The sequence below is a fragment of the Phodopus roborovskii genome, unplaced genomic scaffold (genome assembly GCF_943737965.1).
Source record: "Phodopus roborovskii unplaced genomic scaffold, PHOROB, whole genome shotgun sequence".
Classification (NCBI taxonomy): Eukaryota; Metazoa; Chordata; class Mammalia; order Rodentia; family Cricetidae; genus Phodopus; species Phodopus roborovskii.
Window position 1 is genome coordinate 22,145,397 of NW_026126558.1, and position 20,959 is coordinate 22,166,355.

Consider the following 20,959-nt stretch of genomic DNA (forward strand, 5'->3'; position numbering starts at 1 on the left):
AAGAGAGCAGAAGGAAGGAAGGAAGGCAGGGAGGGAGGCAGGGAGGGAGGGAGGGAGGGAGGGAAAGTGAGTGGAAGAGTGGCTACTTGGGGGTAAGGGTGGGTGGAGAGTGAGGAATGCTAGCTAATAGATGTGAGGCTTCCATGGGGAGAGATTTTCTAAAATTATATTGTGATCATGGTTGCAGAACCTTGAACTGTACTTTAAATGTTGTGTGGATTTTATCTCAGTAAATCTGTTAGCAGAAGGAAAAGAGAGAAAAACAGCTGGATATGTTCCCAGATGCCTCTTGAAAACTAAACAGCCTCTTGTTACCCATTGAGTGGCTGGATCACGATTCATGCTTTCCAGATGTCTTCCTCATTTCCTGTGTGTAAACTGTACACTATAATTTAGTATTAGCAGAATGTTAATAAAGATTACACTCCCTTTGTTGCTAAATTCCACAGTGTTTACTATTTTCCTCCAGCATACACATTTCCTCTGTCTTCCAACTGCAGCTGGGCTGCCAAAACCTTGCAGGGAGCAATTACCATCTGCAATGTCCCTGCCTTACTGCAATGTGGGTCAGACTCAGCACCTACAGAAAACTGATGGCAGACTCTCCTTGTGGACAGGGTCCTCACTGTTGTTGTTTGTTTTGATTTTGGTTGGGGAAGTGAGGTTTGAGATCACTATGTAGCACTGGCTGGGCTGGAGCTCACTTTGTAGACCAGGCTGCCTTGAATTCACAGAGTATGGCTGGCCTCTGCTTCCAGAGTACAGGGATTAAAGACGTGAGCCACCATGCACAGCTGATTTTTGAATCCTTCAGCATATATTTTATATCTACAAATTAACTAGTATCATATGTAAAATTTAAAGCAAAACAAAAGCATTTACCTTCTTACCTAAAAGACTATGACTTCAGATTCAATTCTGGGGGCTGGATGTGACAGCACATACCTTTAATCCAGCACTTGGGAGGCAGACAAAGGCAGATCTCTGTGAGTCCTAGGCCAGCCAGGGTGGCAAAGTAAGACCCTGCCTCAAAAAAATAAAAGTTAAAACATAAAAATAAAAATTCACTCTCTGCCCTGCTAGGAGAGGGTGAAATAGCCTGGCAGCTCCTTAAGCAGTTCAGCCAAGTGGCCTTAGTGTCCAGCAGTCCTTTTCCTATGTGTGTCCAGGAGAACAGAAAACATGACACAAAAAACAAACAAACAAACAAACATGCACAGACTGAGTGACAGTTAAAGAAAAGAACTGGGTTTTGTTGTTTGTTTTTGTGACAGGGTCTCACTATATGGACTTGCTGTCTTGGAACTCTATGCAGACCAGGCTAGTCTAAAACTCAGAGATGTGCAGTGCTGAGACTATAGGCATGCACTGCAACACCCAGCCCAAGAGTTTTGGGTGCTTTATAAAAAAAAAAAAAAATGGTTTGTTTTTTTAATTATTTTATGTGTGTGAGCATTTTGCCTACATATATATCTGTGCACCACATTCATACTTGGCCAAGGTGATCCAAAGAGGCACTATACTTCCTGGAATTGGAATTAGCAGATAGTTGTGAGCTACTATATGGGTGCTAGAAACTGAAGCCAGGTCCCCTGGAAGGGCAGCCCATGCTCTCAATTTTTGAGCCATCCCTCCATCCCTGTTTGTTTGTTTGTTTGCTTATGGCTGGTGAAGCCACTCCGAGCTCTATCACATGGAACGTGGCGATGATGTAACGACAGAGGGCATGTGACAGGGAGATCATCAGGAAGGAGATGACTTGTTCTTTCCTAACAACCCTCTCTAAAAACTAGCTAGGGTTCCAAAAAACTACGGTGGACCCAACTTTCATCAGGTTTATGCTCTCACTTTCTCTCTCTCTTTCTCTCTCTCTCTCTTCCCTTCCTCTCTCCCTCTCTCAAACAGGGTGCCATGTAGCCTGGCTGGCTTCTGACTCACTATGTAGCTGAAGATGACTTGGAACTTAGAAGTTCTGATCCTCCTGCCTCAGCTTCCTAAATGCAAGTGTAATAGGCATATGCCACCACTCAGACTTATGCACCATCTCCCTCTCTCTTTTTTTTTAAGATTTTTATTTATTATGTATATTTATTATGTTCTGTCTGCATGTATGCCTGACAGAAGAGGGCACCAGATCTCATCACAGATGGTTATGAGCCATCATGTGGTTACTGGAAATAGAACTCAGGACCTCTGGAAGAGCAGCCAATGGTCTTAACCTCTGAGTCATCTCTCCAACCTAGGCACCATCTCTTAAGGGTTCCATATCACCTCCCAAATGTTGCCACACTAAAGACAAAGCTTCCACCACATCACATACAGAAACATGTACATGAATATCCAAAGCAGCATCCATAATACCTGATGGGTAGATAAGCAAAAATGTGGTCTATTAATATAATGGAATGCTATTTGGTAATAAAAAATAATAAAGACAGATCCATGCTATAATACAGAATAACTTTAAAACATACCAAATGAAAGAAGCCAATCACAAAGATTATATACTACAACCTTGACTATATGCAATGTCCAGAACAGGTAAATCTATAACGGCAGATGATAGGCAAGTGGTTCTCAGTGGCCCAGAGGATTGAGAAGTGGTGATAAAGGAATTTGGGAGTGACAGCTAAGCAGTTCTGGGAGTTTCTCTAAGGCAATGAAATGGTAATATTAATTATGCTGATGCTTACACAAATCTATGAGGATTTTTTGTTTGGGTTTTGGGGGGGGTTGTTTGTTGGGATTTTAGGGGGGGTTGGGTTTTTGTTTATTTGTTTGTTTGTTTTTTGCTTTTGGAGACAAAAAGTGCAGCTCTAGAGCCTGGCACTTACTCGTAGACCAAGTTGGCTTCAAATTCACAGAGATCTACCTGTCTCTGCCTCTCGAATGCTGGGATTAAAGGTGTGTGCCACCACCGCACAGCTCAAATCTATGAGTTTAAAAGCCATTGATTATTATTTTTATTTCTAAATGTGTGAATTGTATGTATATGTCAATTAAGCTGTTAAAAGAAAAATTTACTATACTCAAAGGTTTACTAATTAATTAATGAGTAAACAAAATGTGGTATGTAATGTAATATTATTTAACAGTAAAAAGGTACAAAAATGAGGATGGATATGGTATCCACATTCTCAACTTCAAATCACTACAGCTTCATTTCTTGCTTGCTTTTTTTTTTTTTTTTTTTTTTTCCAGGAAGTAAGGGGCTGATGGTGCCATTCATAAACTAACCAAAGTTCTCTCTACTGATGAAGCACAAGATATCATTTTTAAAATAAATAAATAAGTAGAAACACTTTTTCCCCCCACAGTGGAAGGGGAAGGAAATGATGACAGGTTCTCATTGTTAAGCTATGGCCAGCCTGGAACTTGTTATAGCAGCCAGGCTGGCTTTGAGCTTTCAATGATTCTCCTATCCCTTCCTCCCAAGAGTAGGGATTACAGATGTATACCTCCAAGGCCAGCAAGTCAGACCAACTGTTTTCTGTTTTTTAAGATTTATTACTTTTAGTTATCTGTATGTATGTGTATGCCTCTATATGTGGGTATGTGCAAGTGCTTGAGGAGCCCAGAGGTATTATATTCCCTGGGACTATAATTACAGGCAGTTGTGAACAAACCGGCATGGGTGCTGGGAACCGAACTATAAAAGCAGCATGTAACACGGTGTTTGTACCAGTTGAACCTTCTCTCCAGCCTCTACTCATTCAAATTCTTGAAGTACTTCTTAAAAGGCAAAATTACAGATGCAGATCAATGGTCGATTGTTTGTTAGCAGGAGGCCTATGTTCAAAGTCCAGAGCCTCCAGAGAGAAAATCATCAAATACTAACTATGAACATTTAACTAGCAACACCAGCAACTTGAATTACCAACCTTAAACACATCTTCAACACATCGACTAAGTTCTTCCTCAGTCACCAAAATAGTTCCTGGCACCATATCACTCTCTGGAATCTCTTTGAAAATAAACAAAATTAACTCCATGACTTTTCTGAACAAAACACTAATGAAACAAAGTTTTAATAGTAAGATAGTCCAGGTAAGACCAGAAAATCAGCATTACCACTAAACAATATGTCATTTGTATGTGATATCCATGAAATCTATGATGCTACTGATGATGTCAGATCTAAAACAGAAGAATTCTGTCTTTTTAATGTAGTATTAAAATATCTGGCTATGGTGGCATATGCCTATAATCCTAGCACCTGCAAAGCCACCTGAGACAACACAGCTGAGTTCAAAGTCACCCTGTGCTCTATTAATCTATAGCATTCATTACCTTATTTCCAAAATGCTAGAGATATGACTCACTGATTAAAAGCACTTGCTACCTTTCCATAGGACCCAGGTTGTTCTCAACACTCTACTTGATTCATAACCATCCGTAATTCCAGTTCCAGGGATCTGATGCCCTCTTCTGGTCTCCTCAGGCACTGCATGCATGTGGTGCACAGACACACATGCAGGAAAAAAGCTTACATACTTTAAAAAATAATAAATATTTTAAAAATGAAAATCCGGCTGGAGAGATGGCTCAGAGGTTAAGAGCACTGGCTGCTCTTCCAGAGGTCTTGATTTCAATTCCCAGCAACCACATGGTGGCTCACAACCATCTATAAAAAGATCTGGCGCCCTCTAGAACACTGTATACATAATAAATACATTTTTTAAAAAAAATCCAAACTTAAAGAAAGAGCTCTTCAGGCATATATTTTTGATATATATTGTTCTTTATGGAAGTAAAAAATTGGGCTGGGTGGTGCCGGCATGCCTTTGACCCCAGTACTCAGAAGGCAGAGGCAGTCATGGGCCACTATGCTCAACTTATGAAGTAAGCACTGGGCATTGAACCCAGAACTTTATGTTAGCTAAGAACGAACTTTCTGCTGAGCTATACTCCTAACCCAAACTACATGGAGAGGGAGTTGTTTTTGTTGGGACAGTCTCACTCTGTAGCCCACACTGACCTCAAATTCATGATCCTGCCTCAGCCTTTCAAGTGACGGATACAGAAATATGCTACTATCTCAAAGTTTTCTTTTTTAAAGTTTATTTTTTATTTTTAGTTATGTGTATGTGTGCCTGCACATATGAGAACAGATACCCACAGAGGACAATGGCTCCCTTTGTTCTATGGATGAGCCCAGGTGCTGGGAACTGAACTTGGGCCCTCTGCAGTGGCAGTAAGTGCTTTTAACTACAGATCTATCTCTTCATCCATCCCCCAACCTCTGAAATTTTTCGGTGGTCATGCTGCCTCATATATACCTGGGCAAGAGAATACCATAATGCAATGCACATATGGAAGTCAAAGGGCAAACTGGAGGAGTCCGTTCTCTCCTTCCACCCTTTGGGTCTCAGGGTTCAAATCAGGTCATCAGGCTTGACAGCAAGGTCTTTACCTTCCGAGCTGTCTTGTAGGCCCCTCAAAGTTGTGTGAGGATTTTGATTTTTTTTTTTAATGTAAAAAAACAAAATAAAACATAATATCTTAAAGACTAATAACATGTAATCATTCATAATTGCCACATAAGGGGCTGGAGAGATGGCTCAACAGTTAAGACCACTGGCTGCTCATCCAGAGGACCCAGGTTCAATTCCCAGCACCCATATGGCAGCTCACAACTGTTTGTAACTCCAGTTCCAAGGGATACAATACCCTCATACAAGCAAACCAATGTACATGAACTAAAAATAATAAATTTTTTAAAAATTGCCACAAAGGACTGAAAATGGAGAAACAACATGGAAAACAAAATAGTCATAAGAAAGCCTAGTCTTCAAACTTTTTCAATGGCAATGATGCAGGTATGTAGGACTGAGCACATTCTCACCAGCCTGGTGGCACAGAGGCCAAGACAGATGAATCAGAAGTTCAAGGCCTGCCTGGATGAGTTCAAGGCCAGCATAAGTAACTTAGGACCTGTGGATACATTAAATAAAAAAACGGGTTGGGGGGGGTGCTAAAGCTCAGTCATAAAGCACTTGCCTAGCATCACAAGGTTCTAGGTCCAATCTCCCAGCACCTCCAAACCCTCAAAAAGAATTAGTTATTTGGTTATCAATAGATCATATATGCAAAACATGTAAATAATGTTGCAAATGTAATACAACACAGGAAGAAAACCTGTTCCTGGAGGGAACAAAACAAGGTCCAGGACAAATCCTGACAGCACTGTATCCTGTGAAAATTTCCAAGTGTGATTACTGTTCAATAGACAAGTAAGAAGCTGACTTTGTTTTCTTTAATTCTTAAAATCACATTTACTTATTTGTATGTATGCATCTGTGCTATGCTCACCTGCCTACCACAACCCACATATGGAGGAGGTCAGAGGACAATTTCTTCTACCATTTGGGTCTTAGAGACTGAACTCAAGATGTCAGGCTTGGCAGCAAGCACCTTTACCCACTGAGCTATCTGGCCAGTCCTTTTTTAAATTCAGAGGATTTTTTTAAAAAAGTTTTTTAAAAAGACAGAAACTGACATTTTTTTCCTAAGATTTATACTGTAAGATTTAGGAGTGATATGTCATCACATCTACAACCAACTCTCAAATGTTCCATAAAAAACTACTTTATGTGTGTAGAGAGAAATGAAGCAAATGTGACCAAAATGGGAACAGTTGGAGACTCTGGTGAAGTGTGTCCGAGTGACTCAATATTCTCTTCTTGAGACTTGGGGAAGTGAAATTTTCCAAGTAAAAACCTAAGCGAGGAGAAGGAAAATGGAAGACTCTGAAAGACCTCAGACTTAAACCCTTTAAGATTAAACTGTAATCAGGGGCACCCCAGCTCCCTCCCTTACCTGCTGAGGTCAAGCATCGATGCAGAGGAGCTAGCATAGGCTGAAGCAAATACTTTGAGGCCAGTTCTGGGCATTCCCTCGACATAGTTAAGAAGGTGGTAGTGGCCACTCTCTGAAACTGCCGTGCTGTCAATTTATCTTGAAAATGGAATAAATCCAGAATCTAGAATAAAAATCAACAGCAAACAACAGAAAATGCGATTATATTTTTTTAATTTTTTAAAAGGTGTATGGTTATTTTACATGTATGTGAATCTGTGTACCACATGCATGCTGTACCATGGAGGCCAGGGCGGGGCACTGGATCCTCTGGGACTGGACTTCCGGAGGGCTAGTTCCTATGTGGGTACTGAAAATTAAACCAGTGTATCTTAGCTGCTAAGCTATCTCTCCAGCTCAAAAGAACATTTATTTAAGCCAAAATTATGAAATCACAGCAAGACTGCTGAATACTGAGTTGACAGAACTGTTTTAATTTACCAAACATCAAAGGGTATGAACTGAAGAGGCTATTGGTGGTGGTGGTGATGGTGGCAGTTTAGGGTTTTTTGTTTTGTTTTTTGCTTGGGGGACTTTGGTAAGCAGCATTTGAGACAGGGTCTCACTGTGTAGCCCTGGCTGTCCTGGAACTTGTTATGTAGACTGGGAGCATAGATGTATATGTATATACAACACTTAAACTCAAAAATCCATCTGCCTTTCCATCCAAGCACTTGGATTAAAAGTGTATGCCAGCATCTGTGGCCAAGATTTATTTTTAGTGTGTGTGTGTGTGTGTGTGTGTGTGTGTGTGTGTGTGTGTGTGTGGGGCTATTTGATATGGGTGCTGGGAACCAAACTTGGGTCCTCTGAAAAAGCAGCAATCAGTCTTAAGCATCAGCCATCCTTCCAGCCTAGTTTTTGCTTTTAAAATTGTTACCGCTGGGCATTGGTAGAGCACGCCTTTAATCCCAGCACTTGGGAGGCAGAGGCAGGTGGATCTCTGTGAGTTTAAGGCTAGCCTGGTCTATAGAGCTAGTTCCAGGACAGGCTTCAAAGCAATAAAGAGAAACCCTGTCTCAAAAAACAAAAACAAACAAACAAAAAAAATTGTTACCATGTTAATTTATTGCATTTAACACTTAACATAATTTAGTTTAAAAACTAAAAACATGCAACAAGAGATAATGAACCAGATGAAATTTTGTTGAGATTTCTTTTTTAATGGTGAAATTCAAACTCAAGAGATATGCCTGTCTCAATCTCTTCAGTTCTGGGATTATAAAATAGATTTCTTCAGTTCTGATTATAAGTGTGGGCCACTATGCCCAGTTGGTGAGACATTCTTAAACCTAACAGTTAGGTCATATTCTTCCACAGATTTTTAATTCACTTATTAAGTGCACACCTTTAATCCCAGCACTTCAGAGGCAGAGGCAGTTAGTTGGCTTTCTGAGTTTCAAGACAACCAAAGCTACACAGAGAAACCCTGTCTTGAATTCCACCCCCCAAAAAATAAGGGCCTGGGCTATAGAGATGGTTCATTGGTTAAGAGCACTTACTGCTCTTGCAGAGGACCTAAGTTTGGTTTCTAGTACCCACATTAGGCAGCTCACAACTGCCTTGTACTTAAAAGGGGTAAACTAATAGGAACCAGACCCTCACTCAGCCCCCTGCTTTAGCAGCCATGACACGATACAGAAAAGACATGTAGGCCTCTGACTCAGCACATGACACAACAAAACTTCAGATCCTGTTACCTTCCAGAGCCTAAGGCCAAAACTGAACACAAAGAAACTCCAGACCCCCACCCCCCAACCTCCTAGATGCTTGGTTCCTTGGAACTGTTTGGCCACAAAAGAAACTCCTGGGGAGACCAAAACCTCCTCTGCAGTCTCCAGGATACAGTTCTGAAAATTATTGGTATCTATGAACAACAGGCCACCTGCAAGTAACAAGACAAAGCCATAAAAACCACAGAATGTTCCTTCTCAGCACTGACCAATGAGAATAATTGGTGCACAGGTATTTCATGCCAAAATATGACTTTGAGAAATTCCCCTGATTGATCTCCAAATGTCAACCAATCAGAAACCAACCAGTACCTACTGATACAATGCTGTGATTTTTGCCTTTAAAAACCTGATAGCAGACAGGGAACTTACTTCCTCTGGTGGCTGCTGTATCAGCCAGCTAGATGAGGTCCCTAGTATGGATGGATGCACAATAAACCTTATTCATTTGCATCAGTGGATCTGTCTCTCTCTGGTGGTCTTTGGGGATCTTCGAGACTTGGGCACAACAGTTCTAGTTTGATTTTCTGTTGCTGTGGTAAGACTCTGACCAAGAGTAACTTGTGGAAGGAAAGGGTTTATTATAGCTTAGAGGTGATACAGTCTATCATCAAGGGAAGTCAATCAGAATGGGAACATAGTGGAGGAGGTAGTGGTCCCCACCAGGCACGGTGGCTTACAACTGTAACCTCAGCACCAGGGAGGTTAAGACAGGAGGATCACTTCCGACCTGAGTTGTATATTGAGTTCTGGGCCAGTCTAAACTCCAGAAACCCTGTCTCAAACTAACAAACAACATAAAAAGAAAGTCACCACTAGGCAGCGGTAGTACACACCTTTAATCCCAGCGCTCAGGAAGCAAAGGTAGGCAGATCTCTGTGAGTTCAGGCCAGCATCTACAAAGCTACACAGAGAAACCCTGTCTCTAAAAACAAAAAGAGCCACTTGCTAAACAGCAAAATGAAAAACTATATTGCTGTTCCTCCTTCACTTTTTGAATATTAACGGCCTATATGTGAATTAGCAGATAAGGCTAATGGATCAACAGTAACAAGATGATTTACCTGTGGGCAGATGTCCTTGTAGTAGCTCTCTGGGGAAAGAGACTGCTGGGGACAAGAGGCCAGAATCTTTGCAATCAAGTCACATTTCTTCCAGTCAGCCGCTGTGGCCTCGGCATCACTCCCACCAGCAGCACCCGCTGTTACGTGGAAACAGACATCAAATGCTCAAATTTCAAAAATATAAAAAGTTTTCTTTTATCAAAATGTTCCCATTACCCACTCTTAATTTCTTCTACCTCCCACCAAAATATTTCCTCTGAGAAAACCTGAGTTGGGTATGGTGGTACACACTTGCAATCTCTCCTTGGGAAGCTTAGATAGGACTAATGCAAGCTTGAGGCCCAACTCATCTACAAAGCAACGTTCAGGGTAGTGGGATGTACACAAAACCCTATCTCTAAAGGAAAAAAAGCCAGATGTGGTAAGACATCACAAATTTAAGGCTAACCTGATCTACATAAAGATTACAGGCCAGCAAGGTCTACATAGAAAAAAAGAATTCATTGCTAGTAGACCTAAGAAGTGATTTTTTTTTTTTTTAAGTTGAGGCAGAAGGAAATACAGATTGAAGTTTGTTTCTTCAAAGACTTATTCATTCTATATCATTTGTATGATTGTTTTGCTTGCATGATGTATATGAACTGAAGAGGCTAGAAGAAGGTGATGGGAGATGTCATTCTGTATATGTTTCTCATACTGGTTAATAATAAAGCACTGTTGGCCAATAGGAAAGGAAGATAGGAGGGACTAGGAGACAAGGAGGAAATAGGAAGTAGGAAGGAGGAGTCAAGATGGAGAGTCTGAAGAAAGCACCCAAGAAAACAAGACATCAGAAATGGGTTAATAATTAAGGCAGAGCTAGCCGATAAGAAACAAGTAACAGGGCCAACAGCATTGTACAAAACAGAGTCTCTGTGTGTTATTTGGGGCTGGTGGCGTGGTAGCAGGACAAGACCGGGCAGCAGGCGGAAAAACCGAACACGTTAGAAGAAGGCATCAGATCCTCTGGAAGTAGAGTTACGGATGGTTGTAAGTCACCATGAAGGTGCTGAGAGCTGAACCCAGATTCTGGACAGAACAGCCAGTGCTTTTAACCACCGAGCTTGTCTTTGGGACTTTTGTTGTTTTGAGACCAGATTTCACTATGCAGCATGTAGACCAGGTTAACCTCTAACTCTCCATACTCCTGAGTGCTGAGAGGTCATAGTATATGCCAACACACTTAACTTGGGGACCTAATTTCCTTATAGAAGCCCTCCAGTCTGCATGTCTTTGAGCAAAATCTACTGGGGTCGAATTCAGTACCCGCGAGGTACAAGGACTATGTTGAACTACACCTCCACACTCAATGAGATTTAAAGGCAAAGGCTAGTGATTCATCTTTGACTCTCAAAGGGAAACAAAGTAACAGAAACATGTTATTTCTTACCACCTGCTCCTTCCAAAATGCCCCGGACTACTGCCTGAACACCGTTGGGTCTCATCAACCTTTCAGAGAGCAGCTGCCCACACAGACGCCGGAGCCAAGCTGGGGTGTGACCCCTAAGCGGTGTCTTTATATCTGTACAGGACTGACAAAAGGGGTGGAGTTATAAACTGAGCATTAATGAAACATATACAATATGAACACACTGGTTTTTATTTGTGTTGGGAAGGTAGCTCAGTGGTGGATCCTATGTTTAGCATGTGCAAGCACCTAAGTTTCAATCACACCCACAGAGAGAAAGTCTGAAATACTCCCCCTATCTTCTTCTCTGTTCAGTGCTAGTAAATGAACCCAGAGCCTTGTGAACAGGAGGCAAGCCCTGCTCAGGCTGTCAGTTTTCCTTTTAAAATAAACAAGAACTTTCTCTTTTACAAAACCTTCTTCAGCATTACAATTTTGGATTGTTTATTCGCTCTCTCCCTCTTGAATCCCTTGGAACTAAAGTTACAGGCATTTGTGAGCTGTCTGATATGGACACTCAGATCCAAACTTGGGTCCTCATGACTAAGCAGCAAATGTTCTTAACTGATAAGCCATCTCTCTAGCCCCAATCATAATTTTGATTTTTTAAAAACAAGGTCTCACTAAGCACCCTAGCTGACCTGGAACTTGCTATATAGACCAAAAGGGTCTCTATTTCATAGAGATTTGCCTGTCTCTGCTCCAAAGTGGGATTTTATTTTAATTTTTAATTTTAATTTTTAATTTTATTTATTTATATTTTATGTATGGGTGTTCCACATGTATACCTACATGCCAGAAGAGAGCATCAGATCCGACAGATCTTTATGAGAGGGCTAAGCCAATCAGGGCTACATAGTAAAACCTATCTACATAATAATACTATTACTAAAGAAGCAAGGCTCAAATAGATGATTTTATAGGAAACTAAAGCCAGCTAACTTTCCAGGCAAAGAAGACAGCACCACACATCAACTCCCACCAAGTCCTGAGGTCTGAATACCTGGGGTGGTCCTCCCTGGAGGATAAGTAATTCCCGGACAGCTAATGGTTGGTAGACTTGATCCAAGATGTCTCTCAAGGACCCCCTTGATAGGGTTCTTTCCTCTTCTGTTAAAACCTAAAAAAAAAAAAAATGTACATTTGGCTTTAGTGGAATATAGAGCAGGCAGAGAACAGAAGGTATGTTTACTAAAACTCAAGAGAGGAGAGGAAGAAAGTGTTTCTTAGTCCATTTGCATAAAGGAAACTGTGCTCTGCAGACACCCCTGGCCCTTTCTCCATCTCTCACCTGCTCTGTTCTGGGTAGATATGCTCACCTGCTGGTGACTCCTTGCTGTCCACTGAGCACATGCTGCTCAGCCTGCTCCTCTTCTCTCAGTGGGAGTGAGACAGAGCAGATGGGTATCCCCTGTCATGGGGCAGGTGGTGCCACAGTTTTCTATGGCTCCTGAGACTGGATGAACAGTAAGTATGTCTGCCTGGAGAGTACTGATAGGGTTCCATCTTAATTTAAGAGATCTCTCCTCACTGGCAAAATGAGCCAGATGGTAGGGGCTCACACCTTTAATGCCAGCACTAAGGAGGCAGAGGCAGGCAGATCTCTGGGTTCAAAGTTAACCTGGCCCACAAAGTAAGTTCCAGGACAGCCAGAGCTACACAGAGAAATCATATCTCAATAAACCAGAGATAGATATATATATATAGAGAGAGAGATCTCCTCCACCTCTGTCTTCATGAACAGTGGCGATATTTTTTACTTTGTGGTGAAACTGGTTCTCTCCCTGCACCTTTATGTGGGTTCTGGGAATTAAACCCAGGTCACCAGGTATACATGGTAAACATTTCTCTACCTGATGAACCATCTTGCCACCCCCCCACATTTTGACTTTTCATCTCCTACTCTGATAACTGATTTTTCCTGCATTCAGAACTTAACTGTCAAAGAGGGATGAAAGTTATTTCAGGTACTCTTAATGCCCAACAGTACCATCCCCTCGGGTACTTACCACTAATTACCATGTAACACACTGAGATGTGTGTGCTATGCAGAGCAGCTTCACAATGTACGATCATGGGGTGTCCCTATCAACTCCTGAGCCAGCCTTCGTACATGGGTTCTTTCAGTATGTTTGACTTCTTTTCTGTTTTGCCTGAGACCCTCAGAACACTGAAGGGCCTCAAAAACAATAACAATACTCCAACCTCAGGCTGTAAACACTGATGGTTCTACCAATATGCATTACCATGAAATAAAGAGCAGATGCTCTACTCTGGACACTGTTCAGTGACATTGCTTGGACATAGTGGCTTTTAGGTAAGTACTTGGGAAGTGGTATACTAGGGTTACTATTGTTGTGATGAATAATGAATACAAAGCAATAAGCACAAGGGTGACCCCAGCAGGTGTAAGAGAAGTGACAGCCTATTGAGGTAGCAGTGGGGCATCAACTCATGCTGTGTGATCCTTGATTCATTGATATTTGAATGGCAGCATCTCTAGCTAGCTCCTGAGACTGGTCCACTAAGGGAAGACACAATGGTGTCCTATGTGTACATCTTTTCTCCTCAATTATTGTGTAAACTATATGAAGAGAAAGAGCGTGTCTATTCTAGTTTGCTTTCTGTTAATGTGATAAACACTGACCAAAAACAAGTTGGGGAGGTCATTCATCATTGAGGGAAGCCAGGGCAGGAACTAAAGCAGAAACCATGGAGGACTGTATTTACTGGCTAGCTCTCTGGTTCTCTGCTCAGCTAGCTTTTGTATGCAGCCTAGGATCATCTACCCAAAGATGGAACAACCCACAGTGCGCTGGGTCATCCCACATCAGTCATTAATCAAGACAATTCCTCACAGAATTGACCAGGAAACAATCTGGACAACTCTTGAATTGAACTCCCTTAAATGACACTAGGCTGTATCAAATTAGCTGTAGCTAACTAGGACAATGCCTTAGGCTTCTGTAACCTCCATACAAATTCTGTGGTTCAGACCAGCTGCTATTCAACTGCTCTCTGAACAGCACATTCCCCCCAGCATCTCCCATCCAAGTACTAACCAGGCTTAACCTCTACCTATTAGATAAGATCCAGTGCATTTGGGTGGTATGGCCATAGACACCCACCCCCCAACATTTAATACAATAGTGACTGAGTTTTGCATTCTTTATCTCATTGAACCTCCTGAGAAAGAAGGGATAACTTGTTTAGTGCTAACATTAACTATTTTCTGAATAACACTAGTAAGGACTAGGTTAGGTACTTCATATACATTATCATTATCTCCACAAACATTGTTCTCACTTCCAAGGTTTATATTAGTATATTCATTTTATAAAAGGGCTGGAGAGATGGCTCAGCAATTAAGAGTTCTTGCTGTTCTTCCAGAAGATCTAGTCTGATTCTCAGCACCAACATCCAGGTGGCTCACAATAATCTATAATTCCAGCTCCAAAGGAGTCCAAGGGTATCTGCATACAGGTAGCATGCACACTCACAGACACATACTATACACATAAATAAAAAATAAGTTAAATAAAAGAGTAAATAGACATTCAAAGAAATAGCCTGAAATAGCTACCCCACAAAATGACAGGGAACAGGTAGAATAGTGGAATGACCTCTAAAAGCCTCCAATACCCCATCTCCCAAAAGATTACACTTTGGGTATGCCTTGGCATTAGAAAGAAATTCTAGATCTCAGCCTGGTGAGGTGGCACATGCCTTTAATCCCAGCACTTGGGAGGCAGAGGCAGGGGAATCTCTAAGTTTGAGGCCAGCCTGGTTTACAGAGTGAGTTCCAGGACTGCCAGTGCTACACAGAGAAGCCCTGTCTCAAACTTCCCCAGAAAAAGAGTGAGAAAGAAAGAGAGGAAGACACAGAGAAAGAGAGACAAAGAAAGAAATTCTAGACCTTTCCATCAGTTCATTTCTGAAGAACTAAGAAATTAACTTAGAACCTTACACAAATATACACACTATCATTCACATTCTCTCTCTTCCTACATTTACCTCTTCCACAGGTGCTGGTGGTTTTCTTTTGATTGGGCAGAACCCCAGCTGGCACAGACCTGCAGCAATATCCCCAAAGTGACGGCAGAAAATCAAGCTTCCTAGAGATGCATGCTGAGCCAGCTCTAGGAGGACCCTGCAGCAGATGTACAGTCTCCGGGTGGCATGGGGGGCAGCCTCCAGGCACACTACATCTTGAACAACAGCTCCAAACTCAGTCCTATATCTCAGAGGGACTCCCACACCAGGCATGAGGTAGGGGCAGACACCCAAGGTAACTACAAACTGTAGAACTGACTGGACAGTCTTCTGTTGGGAGACACTAAGTGTATCTGGACTGAGGGCAGGAGCAGCTTCTGGAGTCCTAGGGTTAGGTGTGCTTGGACTGAAATCAGCTACAAGGCGGGTCATGGTTTCCTTCAAACTCAGCAGCAGCAACAAAGTTTGAGAGGTGAAACTCCAAGTGATATCCTCAGAGTTCTGCAGCCACTCGACCTTATGAGCAATTTCGTCTCTTAGGACTTTCAACTTCTTCCACTGAGTATCCTTCAGAAACTTGGCCTCCAAGGCAGACAGGTTATATTTTAGAGTCTCCAGCAAGACATCATGTTTTGTGTTCTGTAGTGAACTTGAGCCTGATCCTTTTGAAAGAGAAAAAAGGGAAATAATGAACAAACAAGTGACACTTCCTTCTTTATGGAACATATTGCCCACTCCAAACTGGAGATGACCAGGAAAGATAGGGTGCTGACTATAAGATTGTTAGGCAGCTGAAAAATTCCTTTTGCAGGGCAGTCTTTTTTGTGATGCTGAGGACCAACCCTTACACATAGGTCCTTACACATGCTATGAAACTGTTCTGCCACTGAACTGTAATCCCAACCTCACTTTTAAAAAAGAAAAAAAAAAAAATCTACAGGCTGGCAAGATAGCTCAGTAGTAAAGAAAGTCTTCTGCTTGCACAATTGTGAGGACTTGTGTTTGGATCCCAGCACCTATATAGACCAGGCATCTGGTCTATGCCTGTAACCCTAGTTCTAAATGGGTAAATGGGGTGGAGACAAGAGGGTTGCTGGGCTCGCTGACTTCAGCCTAGCCAAGAAAAACATGAGCCCTAGAATCCAGTAGAGATCTTGCCTCAAAAGAAAAAGCACAGACAAAAAAAAAAAAAAGGGGGGGGGGGGAATAACTTGATGTCCTTGTCTTGCTTCAGTACACATAGGCAAACGTGCATGCACGCACACGTGCACCAGCACACACACACAAAATAAATCTAATATTTGTCCTTTAAAAAAAAACAGTGAGAAACAGCTGAATACAGTGGTTCATAATTCCAATCCTAACATTTGGGAGACTATAGGTTAACATAGGAAGGTTGCCATGAGATAGGGGCTAATCTGCACTATACATGAGACCTACAGGTGGAGTGTGGGGATATGGACATGAGAGTCAAAATAACAAGAGTTTTGCAGTATTTCCATCTCTGCTTCCCTGGTACTAAGATTACAGGTACAAACTACTACCCTCAGGTTTTTGTTTTGTTTCTTGTTTTTGTTTTTCTAAACAGAGTTTCTCTGTGTATCAGTCTTGGCTGTCCTGGAACTCTCTTTGACCAGGCTGGTCTGGCCTGGCCTGGAACTCACTGAGATCCACCTGCCTCTGCCTCCCAAGTGCTGAAATTAAAGGTGTGTGCCACTGCTGCCCAGTACTGTCAGCTTTTTTTTTTTTTTTTTAAATGAGTGCTAAGAATGAGAACTCAGGTCCTCATGCTTGTAGAACAAACACATTACCAAAGAACTGTCTGCCCAGGAGTTTTTCTTTTTTCACTTAATTACATCTAAATCTTTTCTATAATAAATCAATTGCTTCTGTACATAAAAAGATATTTAGAGGTTATAAAACTAGAGCTGACTGGGCAAGTATTCTGACCCACTAGTATTAAGATATGGCTCTTTTAGCAAAGACACACTAAACAGAAAATGTGAGCTTGTAGCCACTAACCATTCAGGTCAACAAACAATCTCCCCATGACTCCCTGTGGTATACAATTTCTGTGACCAGGTATGAAGTACAAGGTAGTGATTTAAAGCAAGAGCTTGGTGGGGTTCTGCAGAAGCCTTGTGATACAGCAGTCTGCCCTGCCCTCTACTGGTAGCGGTGATAAAATAAAATACCTGAAAATGTTGGCTCTTCAGCAGCCTTCCCCAAGACCCCAGCTTGGTTTTGAAAGAATTGCTCCATAGCCTGGACTGGCCTCTGCCTCCAGAGTGCTGGGATTACAGGGATTCACCATGCCTGATACTAAAGCAATTCCTAAAATGTGGCATAAAGGACCCTGGTTGCGGAGAAGTCTGCAAGGGCACAACAATTCCATAATAACTGTCCTACTTTGCTTCTATGGCTATGATAAATAAACACCATGACCAAAAGCAACCTGGGGAGGAAGAGGTTTCTTTGGCTTACAGGTTAGAGTCCATCATCTAAGGATGCCAAGGCAAGAACTTGTGACAGAAACTGAAGCAGAAACCATGGAGAAATGCTGCTTACTGGGATACTCACCAGGCTTGCTTACCTTGAGTTTTATTCAGCCATGGGCCACCTGCCCAGAGATGGCACTGCCCAGTGTGCTGAGCCCTCCCACATTAAACGTTAATGAAGAAAATGCACCACAGACACAATATGATGGAGGCATTTTCTCATTAGGGGATCCCCTTTAGCTCATATCAAGTTGGAGATAGACAGACAGAAAGGCAGGCAGACAGACAGACAAAAACTAATACAATAACACCAAGGCAGGGCTGGGAATGTACATAGATACATACATCAGGTACTAAGTTTTTTCTCCAGCATCACACACAAAAAGAGATTTAAATATGTAAAAATAATGCTGCTCTTTCTCAGTTATTTTTCCTTTAAAATGTCACTATAAGGCAGACTAGAGTTGAACATCTGTTACTGTAGCACTTGGAAGATTGCTTCCAATCAAAGCCAGCCTGGTTTACACAGTAAATTCTGGGCTAGCTCTAGCTAAAGAATAAGGCCCTGCCCCAACCTCCCCTCCCCACACACACACCCAAAAAGAAATCTGAGAACTCAGGAGGAAGAAGTGGGCAAATCACCAAAGTCCGAAGTCAATCTGTTGTACACGGCAGGTTCCAAGGGTATACAGCTCACACTGCCTATAAATTCAACTCTGTGGAATCTAACACTTCTGGACTCTCTCGATAACTGCACTCATGTACATACCCACAGATACACACAATTTAAAATAAAGTAAATCTTTTTTTCTCTTAATATGGGAGATGGAGGATGGTGCACTGGTTAGGAGGACCAATGACTCTGACTCTTGAGATGACTGGGGTTCAAGTCCCAGCACCCACATAGCAGCTCACAACTGCCTGTACCTGTTCCAGGTACTCTGACACCCTCTTCCGGCTTTTGTGGGCTCCTATATGCATATGGTGCACATAAACACACTCAAAGAAATAGGTACATACAAATATTTATGAAAATAATATATCTGTATCTTGCCACTGACTTTTTGTTTTGCTTTGCTGTTTTTTCAAGACAGAGTTTCTTTGTGTATCTCTGGCTGTTCTAGAATTTGATCTGCAGATCAAGCTGACCTCAAACCCACAGAGATCTTCCTTCCTCTGCCTCTGAGTGCTGGGACACTGCTGCCCAGCTGCCACTGACTCTTAATTTGGGGCAATATTATATATTTACCATGCTTTTGGTGAAGAAAACTGAACTCATTTTACTATGGGCAATTTCCAATGTACCTGGGCCTTGGTTTCTTCCTCTGCAAGTAAGGTTAGGAGGTTATTGTGAGGACTAAATGATAAACATATAAACGGAACACTGTGGGGACTGACACTTAGAAGGCTTTCATCTATTATTAATTTCTTTTCACTTCCCACTAATACAGTGTAATGCTTGGGATCAACATTTGAGACTGAGAGCATTCACCTTACATATCTTTACCTTGATAATTCGACGCGTGCCCATACATACTGTAGTTATAAGTAGGAACTGTTCTTACACCCTTCTCTATATTTCCAGATAGCATCAGAGGATCTATTCTGTATAATTTGCCTTAGTCTGGGAAGGAGATTGGGCAGAACTGAGTTCTAGGTCCATGGTCAGCCCACCAACATGATCACGTAATTTGGGGCATGAGTTCCAGAACAGCCTTAACTAAAGAGTGATAACCCTCTCTAAAAGAAAAAAACAAAAACAAAAACAGAAAAACAAAGCAACGTGAATGGTGATGCCTGCCTAATCCTAGCACTTGAGAGGCATAGGCAGTCAAATCACCACAAATTGGGACTCAAAAGTAAATGGCAGCGCAAGGTTTCACCATTCCCTAGGTCCCTTCAGATTCTAAATTGGGAAGGGTCAATCAACACAAAAGATTAAGTGTCACTGTACATCCCTGATACCAGAATGGTAACCTCCTAAATATCTTTCTCAAATTCCGCAAAAAACGCTCCTGCTCTGCTTCTCTGGTCACTTGGTATTTTGGACAAATCTCAAGCGTGCACATCAGGCCCGGAGCCCTCAAGCGGCCGAGGCCTCACATTACACCTGTCTGAAGGAGTCTGTCCATCCACAGTCCCTGCTTCAGGGAGGCGCACGATCAAACAATCGCTGACAGGGAAGGACCTCGGCGAAGGCCCTCCGGGAGCTTTAGTTCCTTTAAGTTTCATCTGAGACTGGACAAGACCCAAACGCCCCCAGGAGTGGGACGGAGATCCCGGGAGGGCCTGAGGGGAACATGCTGTGGAGCCAGGGCAAGCCTGGGAGCCCCGCGGCCCCGCAAGCCTCAGGTCCAGCCTCGCGCCAACATTCGCCCTCTCACCTCCCGGGCTCAGCAGCAGCTTCAGCGCTTCCACAATCTTCTCCAGACCACATGTCTTCAGAGCCCCACTCGGCGCAGCCGCCGCCGGTTGCGGGGCCGCCATGATAGGGGAGGAGCTCGCCTCTGAGGTGCGTTCAGATGCCCTAGAGGACCAACGCGGCCGCCATGTTGAGTGCGGCGGGAGGCGTACCCGAGGCCAGGGGCGGGGCCTGCTCTGCCGGGAACGCCCCTGTCTCTCTCGCGCGCGCGCGCTCTCTCTCTCTCTTTTTTTTGGTCTCCTCTATTCCTCTCTGAGCATGATGAGAAACAATAGTTTCATGTGTTGTTCTCTCAGAAGACCCAAGTTCATTTCCCAGAACCTGACATCAGCCGGTAAACCCAGGCCCACGAGGAATATGCACACACATGAACACACAAGCATAATTTAAAGTATTTTTTTTAAAAATGTAATTAAATAGGAAAGACAAAATAAAGAGTGGTAGCACACATCTTTAAGACTAGTACTTGGAAGCAGAGGCTACCTACTTTACATAGCAAGTAACAGGTCAGCCAAAGACCCTGTCTCAGAAACAAAGTAAAAAGGACACAATTTGTCTTGCAAGACAAATATAGTAGTTGTAATCCCAACTACTATAGAGGCTATAGCAGGAGAATCAGAAGTTCAAAGCCAGCCTACACAGCTTAATGTAGGTCTCAAAAATAGTAGAAAGAGCTGGAAATGTTGCCCAGTGATAGAGCACTTAGCTGATATGCACAAGTTCAAGTTCAATCCTCAGTACTTCAACCAAAACAAAACAAAAAAAAAAAAAAGCTTCTTGTAAAATAATATGCATATTAGTATGAAACACAATAAAATAATGTTCACAGTTGTGCCTAGAACCAATGATATCAGCATTCAAGCAGGCTGAGGTCAAAGGATCATGGGTTCAGAACCCTGTCTCAAAAGGCAACAATGGCAAAAAATATTAAACTAAATATTATG

At 42.3% G+C, this 20,959-nt stretch overlaps 1 protein-coding gene across 1 annotated transcript in view; it reads right to left on the minus strand.

Annotated features, from left to right (window-relative positions):
* Tango6 (transport and golgi organization 6 homolog) overlaps window positions 1-20,080 on the minus strand; it is a 161,633-nt gene extending 141,553 nt beyond the window's left edge. Inside the window, exons 1-7 of the mRNA XM_051201471.1 lie at window positions 19,978-20,080; window positions 15,117-15,757; window positions 12,106-12,222; window positions 11,085-11,226; window positions 9,656-9,792; window positions 6,820-6,982; window positions 3,882-3,964 (exon numbers count right to left, since the gene is read on the minus strand). Coding sequence (XP_051057428.1) covers window positions 3,882-3,964; window positions 6,820-6,982; window positions 9,656-9,792; window positions 11,085-11,226; window positions 12,106-12,222; window positions 15,117-15,757; window positions 19,978-20,080 — 1,386 coding nt within the window. The remainder of the gene's footprint in view (window positions 1-3,881; window positions 3,965-6,819; window positions 6,983-9,655; window positions 9,793-11,084; window positions 11,227-12,105; window positions 12,223-15,116; window positions 15,758-19,977) is intronic.
* Window positions 20,081-20,959: the final 879 nt, after the last annotated feature.